This window comes from Budorcas taxicolor, chromosome 5, assembly GCF_023091745.1.
Source record: "Budorcas taxicolor isolate Tak-1 chromosome 5, Takin1.1, whole genome shotgun sequence".
Lineage (NCBI taxonomy): Eukaryota > Metazoa > Chordata > Mammalia > Artiodactyla > Bovidae > Budorcas > Budorcas taxicolor.
The window spans coordinates 52,642,491-52,666,027 of NC_068914.1; the positions used below are offsets into that span (position 1 = coordinate 52,642,491).

The following is a 23,537-nucleotide window of genomic DNA, read 5'->3' on the forward strand; positions in this document are numbered from 1 at the left end:
AATCTGATAAGTAGTTGCTTAATTAGATAGCAATTAGTAATTGCTTAATCTAATTAAATAACTACTTAAATAGACAAGTAGTTGCTCAAGTATGTATATTTAAAATTTTATAATGATACGCACACATTCCTATGAGACTATACATATTATGCTATGCTAAGTTGCGTCAGTCATGTCCAGCTCTTTGCAACCCTATGGCCCATAGCCCACTAGCCTCTTCTGTCCATGGGATTCTCCAGGCAAAGATACTGGAGTGGGCTGTCATGCCCTCCTTCAGGGGATCTTCCTGACCCAGGGATCAAACCCACGTCTCTTATGTCTCCTGCATTGGCAGGTAGGTTCTTTACCACTGGCACCACCTGGGAAACCCAGTATATGTATTGCATAGCATATATAAACATTAAAAAAAATTAGAGGATATATGAAAGAAGAAATATTATTTTTAAAATTATGAGTTATTGATAGAGGTTCTTAGTTTCAAACTACAGACTCTATCTCATTTAAGGAATGAAGTGATCTAAAAAGGCTGTTGGAATAATTGAGGTGATTGGATAATGAGGCTCTTTGCAGGCTTTGATCCTGCATCACATCTTCCTTTACCAGGAACCTCTGAACCCTGGGACTAGAGACCAGATATCTGCCAGTGTTTATAAGAGAAAAATCGAATGACTACTACTATGTTTGCCAGAAGATTATTTTTCTCATTTGTAACTGCGGGTGCATGTGAGGCCCTGTGTTACGTGTCATATCTGTCTATAAGGAAATCTGGAAATGTAAGTTTCTTACATTCTGTCTTGAGAAACTAAGGCTCCTAATGTGGGAAATTGTCAAAATAAGATGTGGGGAAGATAATCAAAAGATGAGAGCAGCTTCAAACGGCAGGTATTTCCTACAGTGGAACAAAATACCCTTTTGCTGTGATTAAATATATAATTGTTACTGGTAATAATATGATTTATAAATGTGTTTGGTCGTCATGTTTTATGCTGTCAGTAGCTCACCTAGGGGCATCTCGTCAATAACAATATTTTCTATAAATTCGAATTTCAAATTTTCTTCTTGATAATTACATTTCTAGTCAGTTTGCTCTGTGATCTCAAGCCATCCCTACTATTTTTAATGTATGGTGTGACTCAGAAAGTACACGTAGCAGAGTAGGAAAGTTACCAGTTTACCCTTCCTTTGCCGTTAGCTTGTCCTTTCGTTATGCATAGTCTCTTCTTTGTGTGGATTACTTGCAGATGGTGTTTTAAAGCCACTTGTCTATTTTATGAGACTTCACTCTTGTCTGTATGTGATATATATATCCAGTTTACACAAATCAAATAATAGAGTGCAGGTGAGCAGCAGTATTTCATAGGAGACTGAAAACCAGCCAGTAAGTGAGAGCCATGGTTCACCTCTTTACTCTCTGGAGTTCCCATTCTCATGGAGTTCCCATTCTCATCAGGTGACCCTGGTCAGCCTGCATGACGTCTGCATCATCTGACATGTTGATTGAGTGAGGGTTCCTGTGGTAGTCTGCATATGAATATTGATATAGCCTATTTTATTTATTCTTCTTTCAGTTGAGAACAGATTTATTCCAAATTTCAGATACTTTCCTTATGCCCCAAATGATTACTTTGTGCACCTTGAAGGGCAGGAGCTTTATACTGTGGAACCTACAGCTTTGGTAAAGAGAAGTCTTTGAAGAGTGTTAAGTTAGGGAATGACATGGCTAGATGTGAACTTCTGAATGTTGACCCAAGTTTACCAGGTGAAGTTTATTGAGAAGGACTGAAGGCAGGAAGGCCAGATGAAAGAATATTGTATGTTGTCCAGGTCAGAAATCTTGAAGTATTGTAAGAGGAATGCTATGATAAAATAAGTCTCAGTCGTCAAGAGTTGGTAAATCATTGGAAGTAGTTATTGGTAGGAGAAAGACTAAGGAATGATTTTCTGGTTCTTGACTAAAGCACAGTTTGTGTGTGCTTGTGTTTCTTCTTACTTTTTAACACAAAGGATGGATTCTTACATGCTACATGACTTCTGATTGCCTTCTCTGGGGGAAAAACAAAGATTATGGGTATAATGTTTTTTTTCCCTGATGCTTTGAAGTATTAATAGCAATATTTTTTGTTGTTGTTCAGTTGCTTAGTCATGTCCAACTTGTTGCAACCTCATGGATTTCAGCATGCCTGGCTTCCATGTCTTTCACCATCTCCAGGAGTTTGCTCAAACTCATGTCCATTGAGTCAGTGATGCCATCCAACTATCTCATCCTCTGTCGTCCCCTTCTCCTTCTGCCTTCAGTCTTTCTCAGCATCAGGGTCTTTTCCAATGAGTCAGTTCTTCAAATCAGGTGGCCAAAGTATTGAAGCTTCAGCTTCATCAGTCCTTTCAATGAACATTTGGGGTTGATTTCCTTTATGATTGACTGGTTTGACATCCTTGCTATCCAAGGGACTCTCAAGAGTCTTCTCCAGCACCACAGTTCAAAGGCATCAATTCTTCGGCTCTCAATATTATTTTTACTCATTTTATAAACATTTCCCCTGTATCTGGTCTAGGCACTGATTCTTAGCAAACCTTTGATAAGATTATTCTCAGGTTTGTGCTCAGTTCTTAACAGTATGATTTTCCAAAAATGAAAAGTGAGTATTTTTCATCATAAGATTGAAAAAAAAAAAAAAGAATTATTTTCCCAATACATGATACACGTTAAGTGGAAATACGGGTGATTTGTGTTGTGCACCCTGTGCTGAGTCATTGCCACTGCCTGTCTTTAGCTGGGATGACAGCAGTTCCGTGAGCAGTGGTCTCAGCGACACCCTGGATAACATCAGCACTGATGACCTGAATACCACATCCTCTGTCAGCTCTTACTCCAACATCACTGTTCCATCCCGAAAGAACACTCAGGTAAGAATTGCCTCCATTCTTTCTCCGGTGCTTCTGCCAGATTTTCCCCCAAGTTATGTTACATTGCATTAAAATATAGCACAGCCTCTTAGTCTGAAATAATTACATTAAACTGAGGCAGCTTATGTATATGTATTCTTTCAATTGATTACAATCTAACCCAGGAAGCCTTCTGTTGCATATCTTTCTTTATAATATTGATATACTTGTTTAGGAATCCAAAAATGATTTTTTTAATTGTCTAATTTTGGATGGTTCGTGATTCATTTTATATTGATCTCTGAGATGCATCGCTGAATCTCTTGAGAATGGTGAATCAAGAATGAATATTAGATAATTAAGTTTTATCTTGTCTTACTTTTCCTTGTTAGATTTGACATAGAAAATGCCTTCCTCTCTGGAGTGTTTAATTGAAGTTTTCTGCACAGATTTCTTCTGATATTCTCTAATATGTGCAAATGAGAATTATAGGACTAAAATTAATGAAACTTAAATGAACAGAGAGATAAAAATAGAGGCATCTTTGGAGTTCTTTTGAAATACAAATCACTGCTGCTGGTTTTTTTTAAGCTAATTATCTGAAAGGACATCCCAGGGCCCAATTCACACTTGATAGATTTTTCTGCACAAAGTTCTTCTGTCCTATTTTCTTTACAGCTGAAGACAGATTCAGAGAAACGATCTGCAACAGATGAGCCTTGGGAGAGCACCGAGGAGCTGAAAAAACCCGAGGAGGACTTTGACAGCCATGGGGATGGGGGTGGCAAGTGGAAGGGCGTTTCCTCTGGTCTTCCTGAAGACCCTGAGAAGACGGGGCAGAAAGCCTCCCTGGCTGTTTCTCAGACAGGGTCCTGGAGAAGAGGCATGTCAGCCCAAGGAGGAGCACCATCCAGGCAGAAAACTGGGACCAGTGCACTCAAGACACCTGGTAGGCTGGTCTTCTGGCAGCTGTTAAGCTAAATTGTTTCAATTTGATCTTTCTTGTCTTTAATAGCAGCTTTTCATAATTATATCAAAAATATAATTATTTATATTGATATAATAATTCTCCATATAAATACTTTTTCTGTCTAAATTTCACGTGCCTTACCATATGCATCCACATGAATACAACACTCCAGGCATCCTCTAGAGGGTATCATCACAGTTTGGTGAGGGTTTTATTTTGCCACAGTCATTTCTGGTCATGTGGAAATAAAATAAGCACACTTATTAAAAAAATAAGATAGCTTTCATTCTGATTTCCTATAAAGTTTGGAATATTTATGTTACTTCTCCCCCTATGTTTCACTTCTAAGAGGCAAGAAAAGTCACACTAATCTAATGGGTTGGAAGGCTGGAGATTTGAAACATTATTTCCAAATTAGACTTGATAAAAGATTGAGTAAAAGATTTCTGTAAATTGTACCATCCTTCTTTTTTTTAAGATGCTCTCCCTATTTTTAAAATGATGCCTCATATAAATAGTGCCACCTGAGGTACTAATGTACCAGGATCCTTCAAACACAATCATCTGATGAACTCTTTTTCAAGCACTTAGTTTGATGAGATTAAGTGCTATCTTTATAAAGGAAGAGAGTTGCAAGCTATAAGGCAATAATACATAGCAAAAATATGCATTTTCATTTTATCTCCTTGCTCTCTAGTCATTTTCCTCTAACAGCCATATGTTTATAGCTTTGTACTTAATCTTCTGAATATATTGCTTACATGCCTATTTAGAGCTAAAATAATGAATAGGAATGTAAGTAGTAAAAAAAATATATTTGGGCCTCCCAGGTGGTACAGTGGTTTAAATCTGCCTGCCAATGCAGGAGACACAGATGTGAATTCGATCCCTGGGTCAGGAAGGTCCCCTGAAGCAGGAGCTAGCAACTCACTGTAGTATTCTTGCCTGGAAAATCCCATGGACAGAGGAGCCTGGTGGGCCACAGTCCATGGGGTCGCAAAGAGTCAGACACAACTGAGCAACTAAGCACACACACAGATGTACTCACATTTTACACTCTGTTTAAAGAAACATTATGTGCAGGCACATAAATGTGTATATTTCTCACTCATTAGGGAAAACTGATGATGCCAAAGCTTCTGAGAAAGGAAAAAGTCCCCTGAAAGGATCATCTCTGCAGAGATCTCCATCAGATGCAGGAAAGAGCAGTGGAGATGAGGGGAAAAAGCCCCCCTCGGGCATTGGAAGATCAACGGCCACTGGCTCTTTTGGATTTAAGAAGCCAAGTGGAGTCGGGTCCTCTGCCATGATCACTAGCAGCGGGGCCACCATAACAAGCGGCTCAGCCACACTGGGCAAAATCCCCAAATCTGCTGCCATTGGTGGGAAGTCAAACGCAGGGAGGAAAACCAGCTTGGATGGGTCACAGAATCAGGACGACGCTGGGCTGCATGTTAGCACCAAAACCTCCCTGCAGTACCGCAGCTTGCCCCGCCCGTCCAAATCCAGCGCCAGTGGCATTCCCAGCCGAGGCGGCCACAGATCCAGCACCAGCAGTATCGATTCCAATGTCAGCAGCAAGTCAGCTGGTGCCACCACCTCGAAACTGAGAGAACCCACGAAGATCGGCTCAGGGCGCTCGAGTCCCGTCACCGTCAACCAGACAGACAAGGAGAAAGAAAAGGTTGCAGTCTCAGATTCAGAGAGCGTTTCTTTGTCAGGTTCCCCCAAATCCAGCCCCACGTCTGCTAGTGCCTGTGGGACACAAGGGCTCAGGCAGCCAGGGTCCAAGTACCCTGACATTGCCTCACCAACATTTCGAAGGTAAGAAAGCGTAAAATGGTGCTGGGACAACATATAATGCTTTATCTATATTTGTGTGTCCCATAGCCTGTCCTATAAAAGATGTATATCCTCCATGTGTATGTATATGCATATAGCCTCAGTGTATGGTATATATAACTTAGACTCTAAGTCAGCTTCTGAGTACAATGAGTTTTCAGAAGCCGATGCTATAAATAGCTAGTGGAAAAATATTGCTCATTTTGAGAAATGCTCCAACTTTGCAGTTTCACTATTGTCACAGCAAAACAAACAGCATTTATGAGTAAAAGCAGATGGTAGTACCTAGGGGGAGTGATAAAACAGTAGCTTGTAATAGATTTTCATCTTTACACAGTTAATAACAAAATAAAATAGGTCTTTATGACTATTGGTATCCATTTCTAGTGTTTATTATCTTGTTGGCTCTTAATGAGCTGATGCTAATCATGAACATAGATGAAGTTGTGTTCTTTATACAGTACTGGATCACAGTGGACAGATTTAGGTAGCACCATATCCTGAAATCTTAATGAAAGTCAAGGTATGATATGATTGACAGAATTTGAAAACCTTTAGATGCTTGGCATAGGATTATAACTAAGAAATATGCTAGGTTTTCTACCTCATCAGCTTTCATTGATATGACTTGAATAACCTATAGGGCTTGGTTTCTGCATGGGGATTGTTTTTGATATTCAATATATGGAGTTCTCCTTCTCAATATCAGTGTGTTTAAATACTGATGTGTTTTAAGTGGCAGGAAAATACATACAGGTAAAGATTTAGGACAGACAGTTAAATTATTCTGGGTCTGTTTCCTTGTCTGTGAAATGACAGGATATGATTTATAGTCCATTTATAATCCATTACATGATTATGTTTAGTATTTTTAATGTTTGCTTTTATTATACTGACTAAACCAAGAGCCTTGATATCTGGGAAGTAGTGTCTTGAAACACTTACTTTTACATTTCAGTAATCTCAGATACATGATTGTTTGAAAGACCTAGAGGTTTTATATTCCACAGTAGAAACATTAATCCTGAAGAAGTGGTGTTTTGAAATGTTGATTCTCATTGCAAAGAGTAATCACTTGTAGTGAGAGTAAATATTTCCGTTGCTTAAGTAAAGCCAATAGTGCCCTCCAGTGGCCCATTACCTATGAAACAATTTCTCTTATTCGTCATAAAATATTTCACTATGGGAAATAACGATTTCATTGCAGCTTAATTAGTGATCATTATGTCATTTTTCATATCACACTTTATTTCCATATTTACATAAATTCAATTATATCATCTGCTTCATTTACAAAACTAAAATGTTTTCTGAAGAAACTCCGACATCTAACTTAGCACCAACCATGTTTCAAATCACTATTATAAATATGTATTGGAATAGCACTGGCAACTGACATCTGACCCTCTGGCCTTTCTTGGGGAAACTACAGACATACTGACATGTTGCCGACAGTATCCAATATTGTTTCTAACCAACTCCTCTCTGACAGTCACTTAGGACCCCAGCCATACAACACAGACTCCTAAACTTTGCCTTCAGCATTCCTTCTAGAGTTTGAATAAGCCGACAACATGAAGGAAAAAAAAAGAAAAGAAGAATAATTTCATATTATATACCGAATGCGTAGAAGTTGTTTCATTATAATGGTTCTATAAATAGGTAGCAAGTATGTGCAAACTACTTAATTTTGCAAAAAAAACTCTCATGATTACTTAACTGCGGAAACCAGGGACTTTGATGTTTGGCTTACCCTTCCTTCTGTGTGGCCCACGTCCCCCCATCATCAGGATGGCAGCCCAGTACCAGTTTACCCCTACGGCAATAAGAGAGAGAGATTAGGAAGTTCAAGCTTATCAAGTTTATCAAGCTTATCAACAGGAAGTGCTCGGTGACCTGTCCACCAGAGCACGCTTGGCTCTATGTACTATAACCCTAAGTATTAAATGTGGATGTCAGTTTCTCGGAACAACTGAAGCTGTTATTTGTTTTTCTTTTAGGTTGTTTGGTGCCAAGGCAGGTGGCAAACCTGCCTCCGCACCTAATACTGAGGGTGTGAAATCCTCCTCTGTAATGCCCAGTCCCAGTACCACACTAGCGCGGCAAGGCAGTCTGGAGTCGCCGTCGTCTGGTACGGGCAGCCTGGGCAGTGCTGGTGGGCTCAGTGGCAGCAGCAGCCCTCTCTTCAATAAACCCTCAGACCTCACTGCAGACGTTATAAGCTTAAGCCACTCGTTGGCGTCCAGCCCAGCATCGGTTCACTCTTTCACATCAGGTGGTCTCGTGTGGGCTGCCAATCTGAGCAGTTCCTCTGCTGGCAGCAAGGACACTCCGAGTTACCAGTCCATGACTAGCCTCCACACGAGCTCTGAGTCCATTGACCTCCCCCTCAGCCACCATGGCTCCCTGTCTGGACTGACCACAGGCACTCACGAGGTGCAGAGCCTGCTCATGAGAACTGGTAGTGTGAGATCTACTCTCTCAGAAAGGTGAGCTCTCCTGGAGGCCTTGCTGAAGTCTTCACCTCCCTCCTCCCCACACTGTACCTACCCATACCCTGCATTCAGTTTCAGTTTTGTTTTTGTTTTTGTTTTTAAATTTCAGTGAGAGTGCCACTTTGCAAAGGGATGTCGGATTATTAATACTGGGCCTTTTATTTGGTGTTACTACCACATTTGCAGAAGGTGAAAACCATTAAGGATCCATAAAAAATTGAGTAGTTAGTTTTTTGGTATGATGCATACATTTACACCCACTAGCCAATTTAAATAAAATTCAAAGCATGTTTTTATGTATTGAATGATGTTTTCTCAAGACACAACAATGATTTAGCTTGAGCTCTAGGACAACACAGCTCCTTAGGATGATTTAAGCATATTTAAAGATCAAATCTAAATGGATTCTACAATTATGCTCAGAGTAAAATGTTCAGTTGGCTTTATTAGCATTTCTTTGGAAAAATAGCAAATGGATAGCTAGGAATCCTAGTTGAATTGGAAAAGAAAAGATCAGTTGTCAGATATGAATTCTTAGACAAAATTACAACTCTAGTGACATTTTTATTAGGCCCTTTTTAAACTACATTACAAGATATTTCTCATTGATTTAATTAATTACTGTTTTCCTTTAAACTTAAAATGACCATACTAAGGCATTCCTTACCTAATATACTTAAGAGAAAGCATCTCTGTTGGCCAAGAAGGCTCTGGATTCTCCTCACTAAAAAATCCTTTCTCAGGTATTTTGGTACTGATTCTTTTCCCCAGGAATGTATCTTAAAACTGCCTGGTTTTCCATGATGAACTTAATGCTGTTTGTTTCTCAGCACACCTAAAGCTTTCAGAAATGCCCTTGGCTGTATATCTTAATTGTGTTATTTGTGAAAGTGCCACAGGTCACTGAAAATACCTGATAACTTTCACAAACTTTTATTCAGTCTGTTGTTGATGATGACATATCACTTCAAACATGGCACGCTGCAAATAGGTTATTATTTGTTAACAATACTCACCTTCCAAAATACTGATTATTTTTATCATGAATAAGACTACAAGTTGACCATTTAGCCATCAACTCATTTCTTTGGCATTCGTACATTAAAATACAGGAAAGTGGTCAAGTAACTATTTGTAACCAAGTAACTCTAAAATAAATCTAGTTGATAATACTGATGAGCTTTATAGCTGCAGTATAAATGTGGTGTTAATATTTTCCTTTGATCTGTATTCTAGCAGAAGTCAGTATATATATAATTTTAGCTATGGAAATACACTGACTAATATACAGTTAATTTTCTCTTTAAACAAATCTTCTTTTTAAACTTGGTTTTCCGAATTCAAATAGACCAGTTTTACAGATGGATGTGTTCTGGTATAAACAGATAAATAATTTTTCTAAATTAAGTCTTAAAACTAATTTTGAAGAGATTAAATTTTTACCTTTTACTCTTAGTAAGATATATTCATGACTATTAAACTATGAAAAAGCAAATAATCTTCATAGTTACGGTATACAATATAAACATTAACTAGTTTCTTCCAATAAATTACTTGACCGAAATAATTTTTGACATAAGAAGTTGTGCTTTATTTTCTTGTGAACAAAATTGCAAGCAACAGCAATTCATCCTAATCCTTTAAAGTACACCCAAGAACTATGTGATCCCTCGAAGAGAAAATTAGATCCTATCAGAGATCCTGACTTAATTACAATAGTCCACATAATGTTGGGAACACTAAGGAAGCCAAGCGTTTAGCAGGAGGAGAAAGGGACGACAGAGGATGAGATGGCTGGATGGCATCACCGACTCAATGGACATGAGTTTGGGTGAACTCCGGGAGTTGGTGATGGACAAGGAGGCCTGGCGTGCTGCAATTCATGGGGTCGCAAAGAGTCGGACATGACTGAGCGACTGAACTGACTGACTGAAGAGAAAATGGGCCAAAGTAAATATTTTAGACAAAGTAATTAGAAAGATATAATAGAGATGTATGTAAGTTAATGACTTTCCTGTTGATTTACAATTTCAGAAGACTTTATTGATATTTATTATTCTAATACTATTAAATAAATAGCCTTTCATATAGATTTTAATTTTGGTCTAAATTTCTCCTCATTAAAGTATCATAAACAAATTATTTAAAATTTAACAGTTTTTTTCCTCTAACTGTTCTAGATCAGAGCAGCCTTTGGCTATTAGTTCACATTTTTTTGGTACATTTTGCTTTTTATGACCAAACCAAACCTTAAAAATTTTAAAGTTGTAGCCAACTTTAAAGCGTCTGGCTTGTTTTTTACTGTCAGATCTAGCTACCCTGCCTTTAAAATCCTGTACCACGTTTACTGGCTTCAGACAAACAGTGCCTGTCCTCTTCAGACTGTTAATCAACATTTCTACTTCATTTATCCCCATTGCCCTCTTGGCTCTTGGAGGCAGAAGAGTTTTTAGCCTTTCAGCATTTGTGAAAAGTGTCTATATTATAAAATCATTAATATCCAGATTCAAACAGATATTTCTACTTAAAATTTTAACTTATATTGGTAAACTTATTTTCTGATTTTCCTTTCATTAAATTCTCTGTACAATACAAACATATAATGTTTACACAGTAAATAACATGGGCAAAACCATGCCTATTTTCACTGTTCTCTGTGATGTTAAAGTTTAGTAAATTCATACATATGAAAGAGAAAATCTTTAAAACAGCTTACGACGCTATCGATGCTTCAGCATGTTGTAGTATATATTTGGAGTACTCTTGTAGTTGTTCAGTATGATTCCTTTCTGTTGTACTAAAAATACAGATGTACTAAGAATACATCTAGAGTCAAGATACATACTAGAATTGGCTTCTACATAATTGTGTGATTACCCTATTTGGACATTCTCAGTACATAAAGTAAAAGAAGATGATGTCTTTGGATGGTTTCTATTGCAGTGCTAATTAATGGAGTACCCATAGAAGAAAACATTTTAGCTTTGATTTTTAGTGATTAAATTTCAAGTCATTGTGTTGGCATCCATGTTATATCATCCTCATGTGCATATCCTGTGTATTCAATTTTGACCATTTGAAGTTTAATGAAACAGATATCATCCTGAAAATCCAAATTAATTTTACTATTTGGTTATCCATATGCCAGAGATTATAACAGAAATTCCTAGACCCATCCCACTTAATTCTTGACACCCTTTCCTCTATTTGTAGGGAGGCCACTTCTCATTTTCTCCAGACACATTCTTTCTTCCCTTTTTAGGACCAATTGAGAATTGTTTAAAATAGACACTGAAAACTCATAGCCTTTTAAACATCCAGTTTATAATTTGAAAAGATAGCATAGTTTAATTGTATTAAAATATTTAAATAAATGATGCTAGAAGGATTACATTTCAAGCAGTTATATATTTCTCTTCTTTTTCTGTGAATAGGAATATATCTGCCTTTATTTTTACTAAAGATCATCTAAATACAAAAAATAAGTATTGAAAGGGGATTTATTACATCTCTCTCTGTTGGAGCATGCCACTTTAACTTAGGCAGAGATCTTTCTCATTCCTCCTCTATGATTCTCTTACATGTAAAATCATAGCAGAAATCTAGTCATTTGCATGGGGAAGGAAAACTTACCGTAACACTAGGTAAATAGAATCTAGAGGAGAAGTATGTTAATATATAACTTAATCTATCTTCAAATAGACCTGTTATCATTGAATGTGTTACAACAGTGAAATCCAGTGTCCTTTGGTTGGCATTTTCCAATGAGTTAAGCATTAAATATGTTTTTACAAAAAAAGAAAACCTTATTTTGTGTAACAGATTTCAAATAGAGTCATTTATGTTGGATGTATAATTTGGAGGGTTTTTTACATTATGTCCTTAGGGGTTTTCTTTGTTTTAACAGCATGCAGCTTGACAGAAATACACTACCCAAAAAGGGACTAAGGTATATATTTCTCTCAGCACAATTGCTGCCTTTCTCTGTTGTTACGTAACCTTTGTGTGCTGTCTCTCTACCTCTTTCTTTCTTTCTTTGCAAAGAAGCACCTGACATCAAGGATCAACTCACTCTTAATCCTGATGTTTTCTCTGGCCTGAGGAGTTGGTGAGATGGCCCTCAGGTAGAAGTTGGTAGAGGCCAAAACTCAGTAAATTAAATGTGATGAAAAAGACATTATTTGGGGGGCAGCAATTTTAATAGAATTCAGAACTCACTTCTGAAGAATAAAATCAGTTTCCTTAATGTTTGTATCTTGGAGGCATATGCCTACAAAAGCCTCGACCCCTATAGTCTGCACCTGTAGCCAATTAATGTTGAAAGGTTGAAGGATACTCTAATTTGAATCCAAGAACAGTTATTTTCATCATCAGAGGACAAATAGTGTAATTAAGGGATAATTTTTAAGAAAACCTTTTGGTAAAAACTCAGAAGAGCTTTTTTTTTCTGTTTTTCAGAAGTGCTGATATCTATCAAAGCAGTACAGACAAAAGTTAGTCTAGTATTACATAATAATATAAAAATAATTATTGCTGCTGCTAAGTCACTTCAGTCGTTTCCGACTCTGTGCGACCCCATAGATGGCAGCCCACCAGGCTCCCCCGTTCCCGGGATTCTTAAGTTCATAAAAAATATAAAATGAAAATTTAATGCATGGCCATCTTTTACTGTACACTTCTATCTAATGGGAAGATATGGAATGAACTATTACTAGAGGTATCACACTATACGAACATGATAGGTTGACTGCTATTTGGAACTAAGAATTTACTTACTCTGGCGAAAGTGAATACTGGCCTATTAGATCTTTATCTGTTATCCTCCTTCTCTCCAGTTTCTTAGCAAGAGCAAACAGTTTGCAAATATTCCATTTTAAGATTTTGTTCCAGAAATGTATTCCAATAAAGGGAGCTTATTTCTCTTTCCATGTTTTAAAAAAATCCAGACATGGTGTCAAGTGGCATTTTTAACCAAATAAATGTTTTCCCTTTCCTTTAAAAAAGATCTGGCAGTTTGTGTTCTGTTTCCCGTGTCTTATTGTGACCATCCATCCGTTCCTTTGGCTTCTGGCCAACTGCTGTCTACCATATTTACTTTGTGTTTTCACCCTCTTCACACCCTTCTAAACACCATGCTTTTGTGCCCTTCTCAATTAACCTGGCTGTCTGCTCGTTGCTTACGATTTTCAACCACATATCTCACAGGAATATAATTTTCTTTTCAAAATCCTTTATTTTTTTTTTTCCTGTGAGATTCAAACAGATGGTGTCAAATCATCTGGAAGAACTCAGCAATTATAATTAAATTCAGTCTGTTTGAGAATGTTGTTCAGTCTGAATAGTAAGCTCCTCTCAATTGTTTCCTCGTCCTGATATTGCCTTGCCCTTGCAGATGTGCTGAAGTGTCTTAGCTGTGCTGTTTTGCAGATACACCCCATCGTCTCGGCAGGCCAACCAAGAGGAAGGCAAAGAGTGGTTACGCTCCCATTCTACTGGAGGGCTGCAGGATACCGGCAACCAGTCACCCCTGGTGTCCCCTTCTGCCATGTCATCTTCTGCAACAGGAAAATATCACTTTTCCAACTTGGGTAAAACCTTCTAAACCATCAGTTTCATCTTGTTCCTTTTACCACCTGCTCTCCAGGAACCCTGGCATACGTTCACAAGGATTGCTCATTTAAACAGGAGATAGACACCTTAACATTACCTTTTATTTGTACGTTCACAATCCCCAAAATAATTCCCAAGCATTATGCAGTTTATTTCTCATGACAACCAGTTGACATAGTTAATACTGTTGTTATTTTATATCCTAAGATCCAGAGGCAAAAAGAGATTTTTTTGACTTAAAAAAACAAAATCACCAATCTTAAGGGGCAGAGGTAGTAACTGATGCCAGAACACCTGACCTTAAGCCTAGGAGTTTTCTCAGAGTCCTCTTAGAAACCAGGAAAACCCCTCCTTCTTTTCTGTTTAAATGTTTTAATCCTTATAAGAAAATTAATTATCATTTTGTAGAAAAAAAAGAAAATAGCAATAATTAAGAAGAAAAACTATCATTCCATGACTCCATAGTCACATCTTCATTTTAAAGTTAAAACTCTCCTTAAAATGCATATGAGAATTCCTATTAAGGAATCCGTGAACATTTTTGGATGAAGGCAATGAAAAGAAATGATTATTTGAAACACTGGATTACTTTGTGTTTAGCATAACTTTTACAAAATATAAAATCATTTGCACAAATATCACAGCAAACACAAGGGAAAGTGACAAAATAATCAAGGCCTAAATATGCCAGTTATCATTGAACAGATCCATTGCTTTTAAAATTGATGTCTCTTCTATAAAGTCATGTGTAAAATAGTCGCATTATTTTTTGCACTTGAGGATTTTTAAGTAGCAATAGACCAACAGAATGTCCAAATTCTTTAATAATTTGGACTTTTCAACTTTCCCCCCTGTTGGGACTGTCAAGGCTTTTTCTCTTCTATTATAACTGTTCTGCTATAGAGACTAGAGATTATGACAATGAAAAACAGTTATTTAGGTTATTGTTCTAAATGTACTAGTGAATATACATCCAACACCAAGTTTTTATTGATGAACCTACACAGTGATGAGATTTCTTTGTCTCATAATAGCGAAGGATGGTAAAACTTTTATTTTGAGTTGTAGTTATAAAACGCAACAGGAAGCTTAAAACTCTGATTTCAAAAAATTAAATGGAAATGTTTTTGTAGAGTCACAGACATATGAAACAAAATCTGATATTGTACAATATTGAAATCAAACCCATGTCACCTAGTTTGCTGAATTTGCTGGGTATCTCATGGCTCCCTCCTGTCAATCTTTTCATTAATTGACGTTAATCTGAGTATATGAATCCTTACTCCATTATTTTTCCATTGTTATTATTCTGATTCAATTGATCCCATTTTTTTTTTTTTTTGAGAAGGAGAAAACTTGCTATTTACTGTGTCTGATATTAGAGTCATTTTACTTCAGTTTTCTCACCTGTTAAATAGGTTCACAATACCTAGGTTACATTGTAAGGAATGAGTAACATGTACAAAGAGACGAGAGACAGAGTATCAGACTTGGTAGACTCTGCTACATCATCATGTTTATTGGAAAGAGATGTCTTACACTAGCAGAGAGCTGTAGTAGGTTTCAAGTAGCTCTTACTATCTCTACTTTCATACTGCTCCAAGTGTTCACCCACTGGGACTTATGAAGAAAGATCTCCCCACACATATCCACACACTTTTATGTGCGTCCCTGTATTTTATAAGTGGGTATGTGGGTTCATATCAGATATGCTATATTATTTTACAAGAGAAAAAAAAAAAAACTAGTTTCAAAACCGTGAAAATTGCTGTTGAAGACTTTTGGTTGTGTTTCCAGACCACTGGAACTTACATTTATTAGGCAAGAGAGCAGATACTATTAAAATGCAATCATAAGTGATTTAATAATCACTGTATTATTAAATTTTAAAAATATGTCAAATGGGACACTGTAACTTGAATATGGGTAGCATTGTTCTACATTTTACTTTAGTAATCACTTGTTTTCAATTTGATCATTTTTTGAATAATCACTAAGATAAGTGATTATTACAAACACTTAAGAGTTGCCTTAACCATGCTTTTTATTCTTACCCACTAAAAATATTAATATTGTATATAAAATTTTTAGAAATGTTACTGTAAAAATCACATATAAAAAATAAACATTAGAAATTTAAGGTCACTACCATTATGTCATTATTAGTAGACTACTGTGAGCTACTGCTGAAGTCAGCTCGGCTTCGTATATGGTTTCTGACATGATAGCTATAATAGAAATCATTCCTCTCCAAGAAAGCATTACAGAATATAACAGACATAAACAAATTATTATTGGATGCAATTTTATTTACTCTCGGTCACAGTCCTTGTGAGGCATCCCATAACCTATGAGACATTGTCATAGTCCCATGGGTGATGACAGTTGCTCAGATTCTTTTTCACCTTGCCTCAAGGGTTACCATGTAGAAGCATTACTATCAACGTGTCAGTTTCAAAGTCTACATATTTGATGGGCTCAGACGGTAAAGAATCCGTCTACAATGCAAGAGACCTGGCTTCAATCCCTGGAGAAGGGAATGGCTACCCACACCAGTATTCTGGCCTGGAGAATTCCATGGACAGAGGAGCCTGGCAGGCTACTGCCCATGGGGTCACCAAGAGTCAGAAAGGATTGAGTGACTTTCACTTTCACTCTTGCCTAGAATGATGTTTAAACACCTTTGTATGGGAAGTTTCTTTGCATTTACTCCCTAAAGTCCCTACACCTTGAATGCCCTTCTAGTCCCTCTCCATATTCACCCTTAAGCCATTCAGGATTAAGCTTGTTCTTCTATACTCAAGGAAGAGTAGAATCTCACAGTTAGAAGAAACCTACCTCTGATTCAATTGTGGGTCTGTTATGCAAGTTCCTGTGACAGCTCTAGCTTCTCTAAATCCACTAATGACAAACTACCTATATCTAGATATATTCCACTTTTAAAGTTCTTTAAATGATCAAATAAACATTTTATGAATCTCCACCTAGTTCCTAGTTATACTCCCAAATTTTACAAAATAAAAGTAAGTTGCATATGACAGCTTTTATTAGAAAAATATCATGAACTCATTAGCTAATATGTCTACAGCAGCAAAATCTGGAGTCATTTGCTGTATTTAAAAACCCACTCCATCTTTTTGTCAGTTCCTGTTCTTCTCAGATCAACACAAATTTACATATAATTTAATAAAAAACAGTGACGTTAGTATGATATACAATTTAAGGCAAAGCCAGTAGCCCTCTTTCTCCATAATATCGTCACACCTACATCTCGCTTATTAGAAATGTTTACATGTGGCTTTAAATGGATCTTAGAGGCCATTTATTCTGTCTTTTTTTTTTTAAATTTACGAAGAAACTGAAGGGTAGATATGGAAATTTTTGCCTAAAGCAAGTGGAAATCAAAGCTACCACTAGATGCCCTGTACTGATTTGTGTCCCATTACAGAAATTCTCTGTCCATCATACTTTTGACTCCTATTACATAGCCCTCCTCTGACTCTCTTATGTTGTCTACCTTTCAGTCACCTCCTCTAGAGGTCACTCTTGAAGCCAGAGAGCTTGCTTTATTGATCTTTCTACTCAACCACATTAACAACAAAGCAAACCTGCCATAGATTTAACTTAATTGAACATTCTTAAATAGAATGAATATATTTCCAATGGAGAACCTATCAGAAATGCTTATAAATACCCACTGTTCCTTTTATTTTTAAAATATAAAGCACAGTTTAATGAGTATTTCCAAGTGAACATGCATGCAGCTCTCATTCTGGTCAAGACAGGACATTCTCAACACCTCAGAAATTCCCTTCCACCATCTAGCAACCCAGCCACAATCCATACCTTCCCCCAAAGCTAGCTACTATCCTTTTGTCATTTTTTTTAAAAAATCAGAGTGTAATTGCTTTAGAACGCTGTGTTAGTTTCTGCTGTACAGCAAAGTGAGTCGATTATATGTGTCCATGCACCCCTCCCTCTTGAGCCTTCCTCCTAGTCACCCCTTCCCGCCCCTCCAGGTCACCTCGGAGCACTGAGCTGAGCTTTCCCCTCTATAGCAGCTTTCCCCTAGCTAGCTATTTTACACATGGTAGTGCTACTCTCTCAATTCGTCCCATCCAAACCATTCCTTTTAAAATCTGTCCTAGTCCTCATTACTATTTCATTTTGAATGAGCTAAATGTTATGTTTTGAAATTATATAAGGAGACTTTACCTGGATATATCTGCAACCGTTTTGTAAGAATTTGCATAAAGTCAGTGAATGAAGTGTGTTTCTAACCTCTCTCTATATATGTATGTATTAAAATGATTCACTGGCAAATGTATTCAGTACCTCATTCATTTAGCAAAAAGTCAGTTCATACTGTGAACCTATGATAGTAAGATTTACTCCAGTCCAGACACCTTAAACACACGCATTCAACTCTAGAATGTCCTCTGGGGTATCTGTTGGTTGTCTTTAGCAATCATTGACTTGTCACTGCTGACTGAAGGAATGTACCTGAAAGGTCTTTCTTTAACTTTTACTTTCTCACTCTTCTTTCTTTCTCCCCCACCCTCTTCCACCCTTTCTTCCCCTCTTCCAGTGGGTTGGGGACTTTGCAAATCCAAAGTTTCTTTCTTTCATTATTATATGTCACATATGCACACATAGATATAATTCTAAGTCTTAAGTTACTTTTCTTGGTCTTATTTTACTTGAATTCACAACTAGCTCTATCAGATTCCTTAATACCTGTAAAATATCCAGCATAGTACCTGGCAAATAGGAGACAGTCTTCTAAAGTTATCTCATAGTATATATGCCCCATATTTTACATTGTTCTGAGATTCAGCAATTACATTAAGAAATGTAGTGCCTATGTCAAAGGAAAAAAAATAGCAAGTTTTGAAATTTTATCAGACCAGTTCTAAGCCAAAGACATAGATTCTCCAAGAATATTGTTTTCCAATTCAGTCAACCACATATTTCTTTAATGACAATCAGTTGGCCTAAAAACTTGAATGTTATTAGGACTATTTGGCAGTAGGCACTGGGTAAATAAATTCATGTTTCAAATTACAGATTTAAGGTATTGCTTGAGGAATACAAGTTTGTGACTTGACAGTCTCACTGTGACATTCTCATCTTAGATACAATGGAAAGTAGTTTTAAATGATTAACGTCACAATGAGCTATGGATAACCATGTACCTTACATTATATTTCATTTTAATTTTTTTTTTATTATAACCTAACTCTGATAATAGTGATGGTTCTGATTATGAACTGACAAAATTTTAGAACTCAAACTGACTGAAAGTCTTTGGTTGGAAGCTTCCTACACGTTTTCCTAGAAAACTTAGATTTCTTTTTCTCGAAAAATAAATGTCCAGACTCTAGGAAGACAATTTTTTTCTTCATAATGGGCAGCAGGAAATACCATATCATTTCTAGGAAAAAAACAGTAGAGGTGACTTGATGGTTTTGTTTAATATTGCTTTAGAAATTGATATACTGCTTGCCGTGAAAGTGCTAGAGAAAAGAGGGACTCCTCTGTAACTGCTATTGAAAATTTCAGAGGCAACTTCCAAGCCCCGGAATAATGGGCTGTGTGCACTTTGTTTTTCAGTGAGCCCAACCAACCTTTCTCAGTTTAACCTTCCTGGGCCCAGCATGATGCGCTCAAACAGCATCCCAGCCCAAGACTCGTCCTTCGATCTCTATGACGACTCCCAGCTTTGTGGGAGCGCCACGTCTCTGGAGGAGAGGCCACGGGCCATCAGTCATTCAGGCTCATTCAGGGACAGCATGGAAGAAGGTAGGCATGGGGGAAATAAGGATGAAGCTGGCTAACTCAGACCTGAAAGCTATCATATCTATCACTCATGTCAAAAGGATGCCTTCAAGAGTAAATCAAGTAGGGTAGTTCCATTTCGGGAGCCCTGAAACTTGAAGATGTTTTAGTCTGTATTACCTTCTGTTTCTTTATGCATTTGGAAATATGACAGAAATAGTTTAGATTAATACTTGGCTATAGAACAGTACAGAATAAATCTGGTGTTCTCCTACACAAACGTGGGCAATTTTAGAGACTATTTGCTTTGGTTTGCCAAATATAAAAGTGAATGTTTCATTTGACACATTGATTAAAAACCATAAAAGATACATAAACCAGAAAAAATTCTCATATGAAACAACCACATGCTGCCAACTTTTATTCTCAGAAACTCTCTCTGGTGTTAGTTTTTATTATCATATCATTTAAGAATTCATAGTGCACCTATATTTTGCTTTATAAGTTATATTTCCTTTATCTGTTACACTAAAATTCTCACCTAACCTAATAAATGTCTTTATAGTTGTAAAATTCTACGTGAACATTGTATAACAAATACTCTTTGAAAAACTCAGGAGGCTTGATTTTCGAATGTATATAATTTTCTAAAGTGTATAACCCCAAATGTCAAATTTGATAATAATATTTGAGAGATTTTCCTCTTTGATTTAATGAATGATTTTTAAATGCTCACAAAGGAAAATTGTGACATACATTTTATAAAGCACTTTTCGTTAAGAATAAAACAAAGGTAAACATAGAAGTCCAAATTGCTTAGAATAAAATTAGCGGCAGTCAGCTATACTATCCTGGGCCTTAGTCAGTTTTTATAACAGAGAAGACTCGATCTTGAAACATACTGGTCATCTCTCTATTTGTGGTATAAACTTGAGAAAGTTTCATAACTTTGTTACGTCCGATTTCTGTGTCTGTAATTTCTAAGGATGAAAACACAGTAAAGAGCAATTCTGTTCCTTTATTTTTCCCCTTCCTACCTTCTTATTTAAAACACCTTCTGACTAAAATTGAGGCAGCTGTGAAAATTGATGGTCTTCAGGTCATCATTGTAGTATGTTTATTTACCAGGTGATTACTAAATCAGTTGACCGCAGTTGCCACTGCCTTTTGGGATATTAACCAAAGCACTGAATTCACTGTGACAGTGAATTCTACCCTGAGAGCCTCCTGATAGCTGCAGATGTAGGCAAAATATAACAAATCTGAAATGTAAAGTCATTGCATTTCTAAAATGGTTCTCTCTCTCTTCATGGATAGGCCTTTTATAAAAAAAAATACTGGAAAAATGATGTGCTAAACATGCTCATGGCTTTCTATGTTGCTTCCCTGGCAGAGAGAATACTGTTTATATGCTTGGAAATTCTGACCTTCCTTTATGTGGATAAATAATCTGACCTTATAGCTCTCAAATTCATCGCTTTATTATCATTCCACCTCTTCTCCTAGACCTCTCCAGACCAGGTGTGAGCACCCCCAGCGCTTCCTTAAAAGCCAGTACATTGCTCTCAATAGTATTTATATGGCCCCATTGTGATTTTGTTTTTAGTTACATACATTTCTATTTCTTTTTGAGCTCTGAGAATTGTGACATTCAATTTTATAGTCCCAGCATCTAGCAAGGGCCTGTCACATTGTGTGTACTCAACTGATGTTTCTTTAATGGATGAGTAAGCAGAAATAACTATATATTATCCCACAATGAAAAGAGCAAGAACTTTTCTACAAGTATGATTAAGCACAATTGCATCCTCCTTTGAGCTTAATACCTTGGACTTGCAGAAGTAATAAATCATTCTGTTAACTGATCGAGATGATATTTTTCTACACCTCCCCAAAAGACAGTATAAAATTTCCACTCTTAATTTCTAAGAGACACCCCCTTGAAATACATACTTTTCTATTACCAAAATTATGAAGAAACCATACTTCATTTAAATGAGTATAACAGGCTCATCACAGATAATGTTGAAATAATTTATTTCCCTGAACGCATATGGAGAAAAATACTGAAAATCAACCTTTGTTGTATAAAAAATGAAATAGAATAAAATACATAAAATTTTTTTGTAAGCTTACACTTTCATAGTAACTTAAGATGTCCTTGATTTTCTGTTAATTATTGTGTGAGAGCTTACTCTGTTTTGAAATATGTGCATGGAATACTAGAAGGGCTTACATTTGTCAATTTTTCTCTGTAGATGATAGAGGAAGTACTTTAGGGGAAAGGTATGGGACCTTTCCATGGCTGAACATTTGGATCTCTAAAAATTGACGGCAGGCTTGTCCTCAGATTCTTATGTTATTTTTATTTCCTTAACCACCTCTTCTTCATTCTTCAGTAAAGGCCTGGTGGTTCTGAACAGACATCATTATTTTACCTCTTGCTCTTTTTTGCTTCCTTCAGTTCATGGCTCTTCATTGTCATTGGTCTCCAGCACTTCTTCTCTGTACTCCACGGTAAGTGTCGGCTGTAATGAGAAACCTTTTGCCTTTGCCAACCTTTGTTAAATAGGTTGACATTTACACAAGTTCCACAGTGACATAAAGGTGTACTCTAAGCTCTTGCATATCCGGTAAGGAGGCAGGTACTCTACCAATTCTTCTATAACACACTTGTATTTGTAATCAGTGCGTGGATGAAAAACTGAACTTCATAAAACCTGATGGTTTATGACTCAAAACCCTTAAAACCGTGTACTATTCTCCATCATAACTTTATCATACTGACCCCTTTTCTTTGGTTCTCTGACTGGTAGTTGTTCTGTGGTATGTTCTTCATTTTCTTTTTTTTTATTTTTTAAGTTCATTTTTTGAGAAAATTGTATTAAAGGGGTTTTAAACTAAATCTTCTTAAAGAGGGTGATTTTTAAAACTTAATTTCTTAAGAGAGAAATGCCAGTATATCAACTTATTTTTCCAGTCTGTGAAATATATTTTGTTTTCACAAGTTTAAGTTTTCTGCCCAGTTACTATAATTTCATCTTTTTCTAAAAATTAGTCTACAGGGAGTTATGTTTTACAGAATACTTCCTTCATCCTAGGTATATTTTAGTTTATGAATCTCACTGAGGCTTGAACATTCTGTTGCTGCTGCTGCTAAGTCACTTCAGTCATGTACATTAAAAATTGTATTGAACTGGTTTTGTACTTTTAATCTACTTTGTATTGATTTAATAAGAGTGAGGGCTGAGTTAGTTCTTTCTGGATCCCTTCAGCATATTTCCTAACACACAGCTAATAATAAAGCAAATATTTTTTAATTAATAAATTTGAAAGGATAAATGAATGACCAAGAAAGGCTTGTAGAATAAAGAAACATCTAATATATTTTTATTTAGGAAAGATGTTTTATGCTGTTTACCATCCTTTAGGACATTGAGCCAGCTTCAAAACCACTATTTAATGCTAAGAAGTAATCATATTTCATCATATATCATCAATCTATACCTAACCCACCAAAAGAAATATAATATTAATAATCTGGCTCATTGCTTCCACTTTATGGTAACAGCTACCAAGTATTGCTAACCAAAGCATAGGAAAGAAAGCAAAGATTAAAGAAAAAGTTCTGAAAAGTCAGCAAGGAAATGATTCTATACAGTACACATATACATATATATAATTAATATGCAATAGTTATACATGTAGTTAGTGTATGTAACTTATTCAGGGTTTTTGATTAATAATAAAAATGATGAATTTCTTTTTATACAATTTTTGTAAATAATGTACAGTGCTCTTTTAAACATGCAGATTACTTATTGAGCTTCAGGTCTGTATAATCCTAGCAAACCTAAAGCAGGATTTGGACAGAATAAACTGGCAGGAAATATTCAAAATGCCAGGGAAACCAAATAGGGTTAATCACACCATATGTGTCAAGGCAAACAACTTCTAAC

The 23,537-nt window shown here is 36.4% G+C and overlaps 1 protein-coding gene across 1 annotated transcript in view; it reads left to right on the forward strand.

The window, feature by feature from the left end:
- The window catches only part of NAV3 (neuron navigator 3), a 382,585-nt gene that overhangs the window by 282,046 nt on the left and 77,002 nt on the right, over nt 1-23,537 (forward strand). Inside the window, exons 13-20 of the mRNA XM_052639853.1 lie at nt 2,772-2,904; nt 3,562-3,832; nt 4,969-5,677; nt 7,696-8,184; nt 12,098-12,139; nt 13,618-13,778; nt 19,414-19,602; nt 22,043-22,095. Coding sequence (XP_052495813.1) covers nt 2,772-2,904; nt 3,562-3,832; nt 4,969-5,677; nt 7,696-8,184; nt 12,098-12,139; nt 13,618-13,778; nt 19,414-19,602; nt 22,043-22,095 — 2,047 coding nt within the window. The remainder of the gene's footprint in view (nt 1-2,771; nt 2,905-3,561; nt 3,833-4,968; nt 5,678-7,695; nt 8,185-12,097; nt 12,140-13,617; nt 13,779-19,413; nt 19,603-22,042; nt 22,096-23,537) is intronic.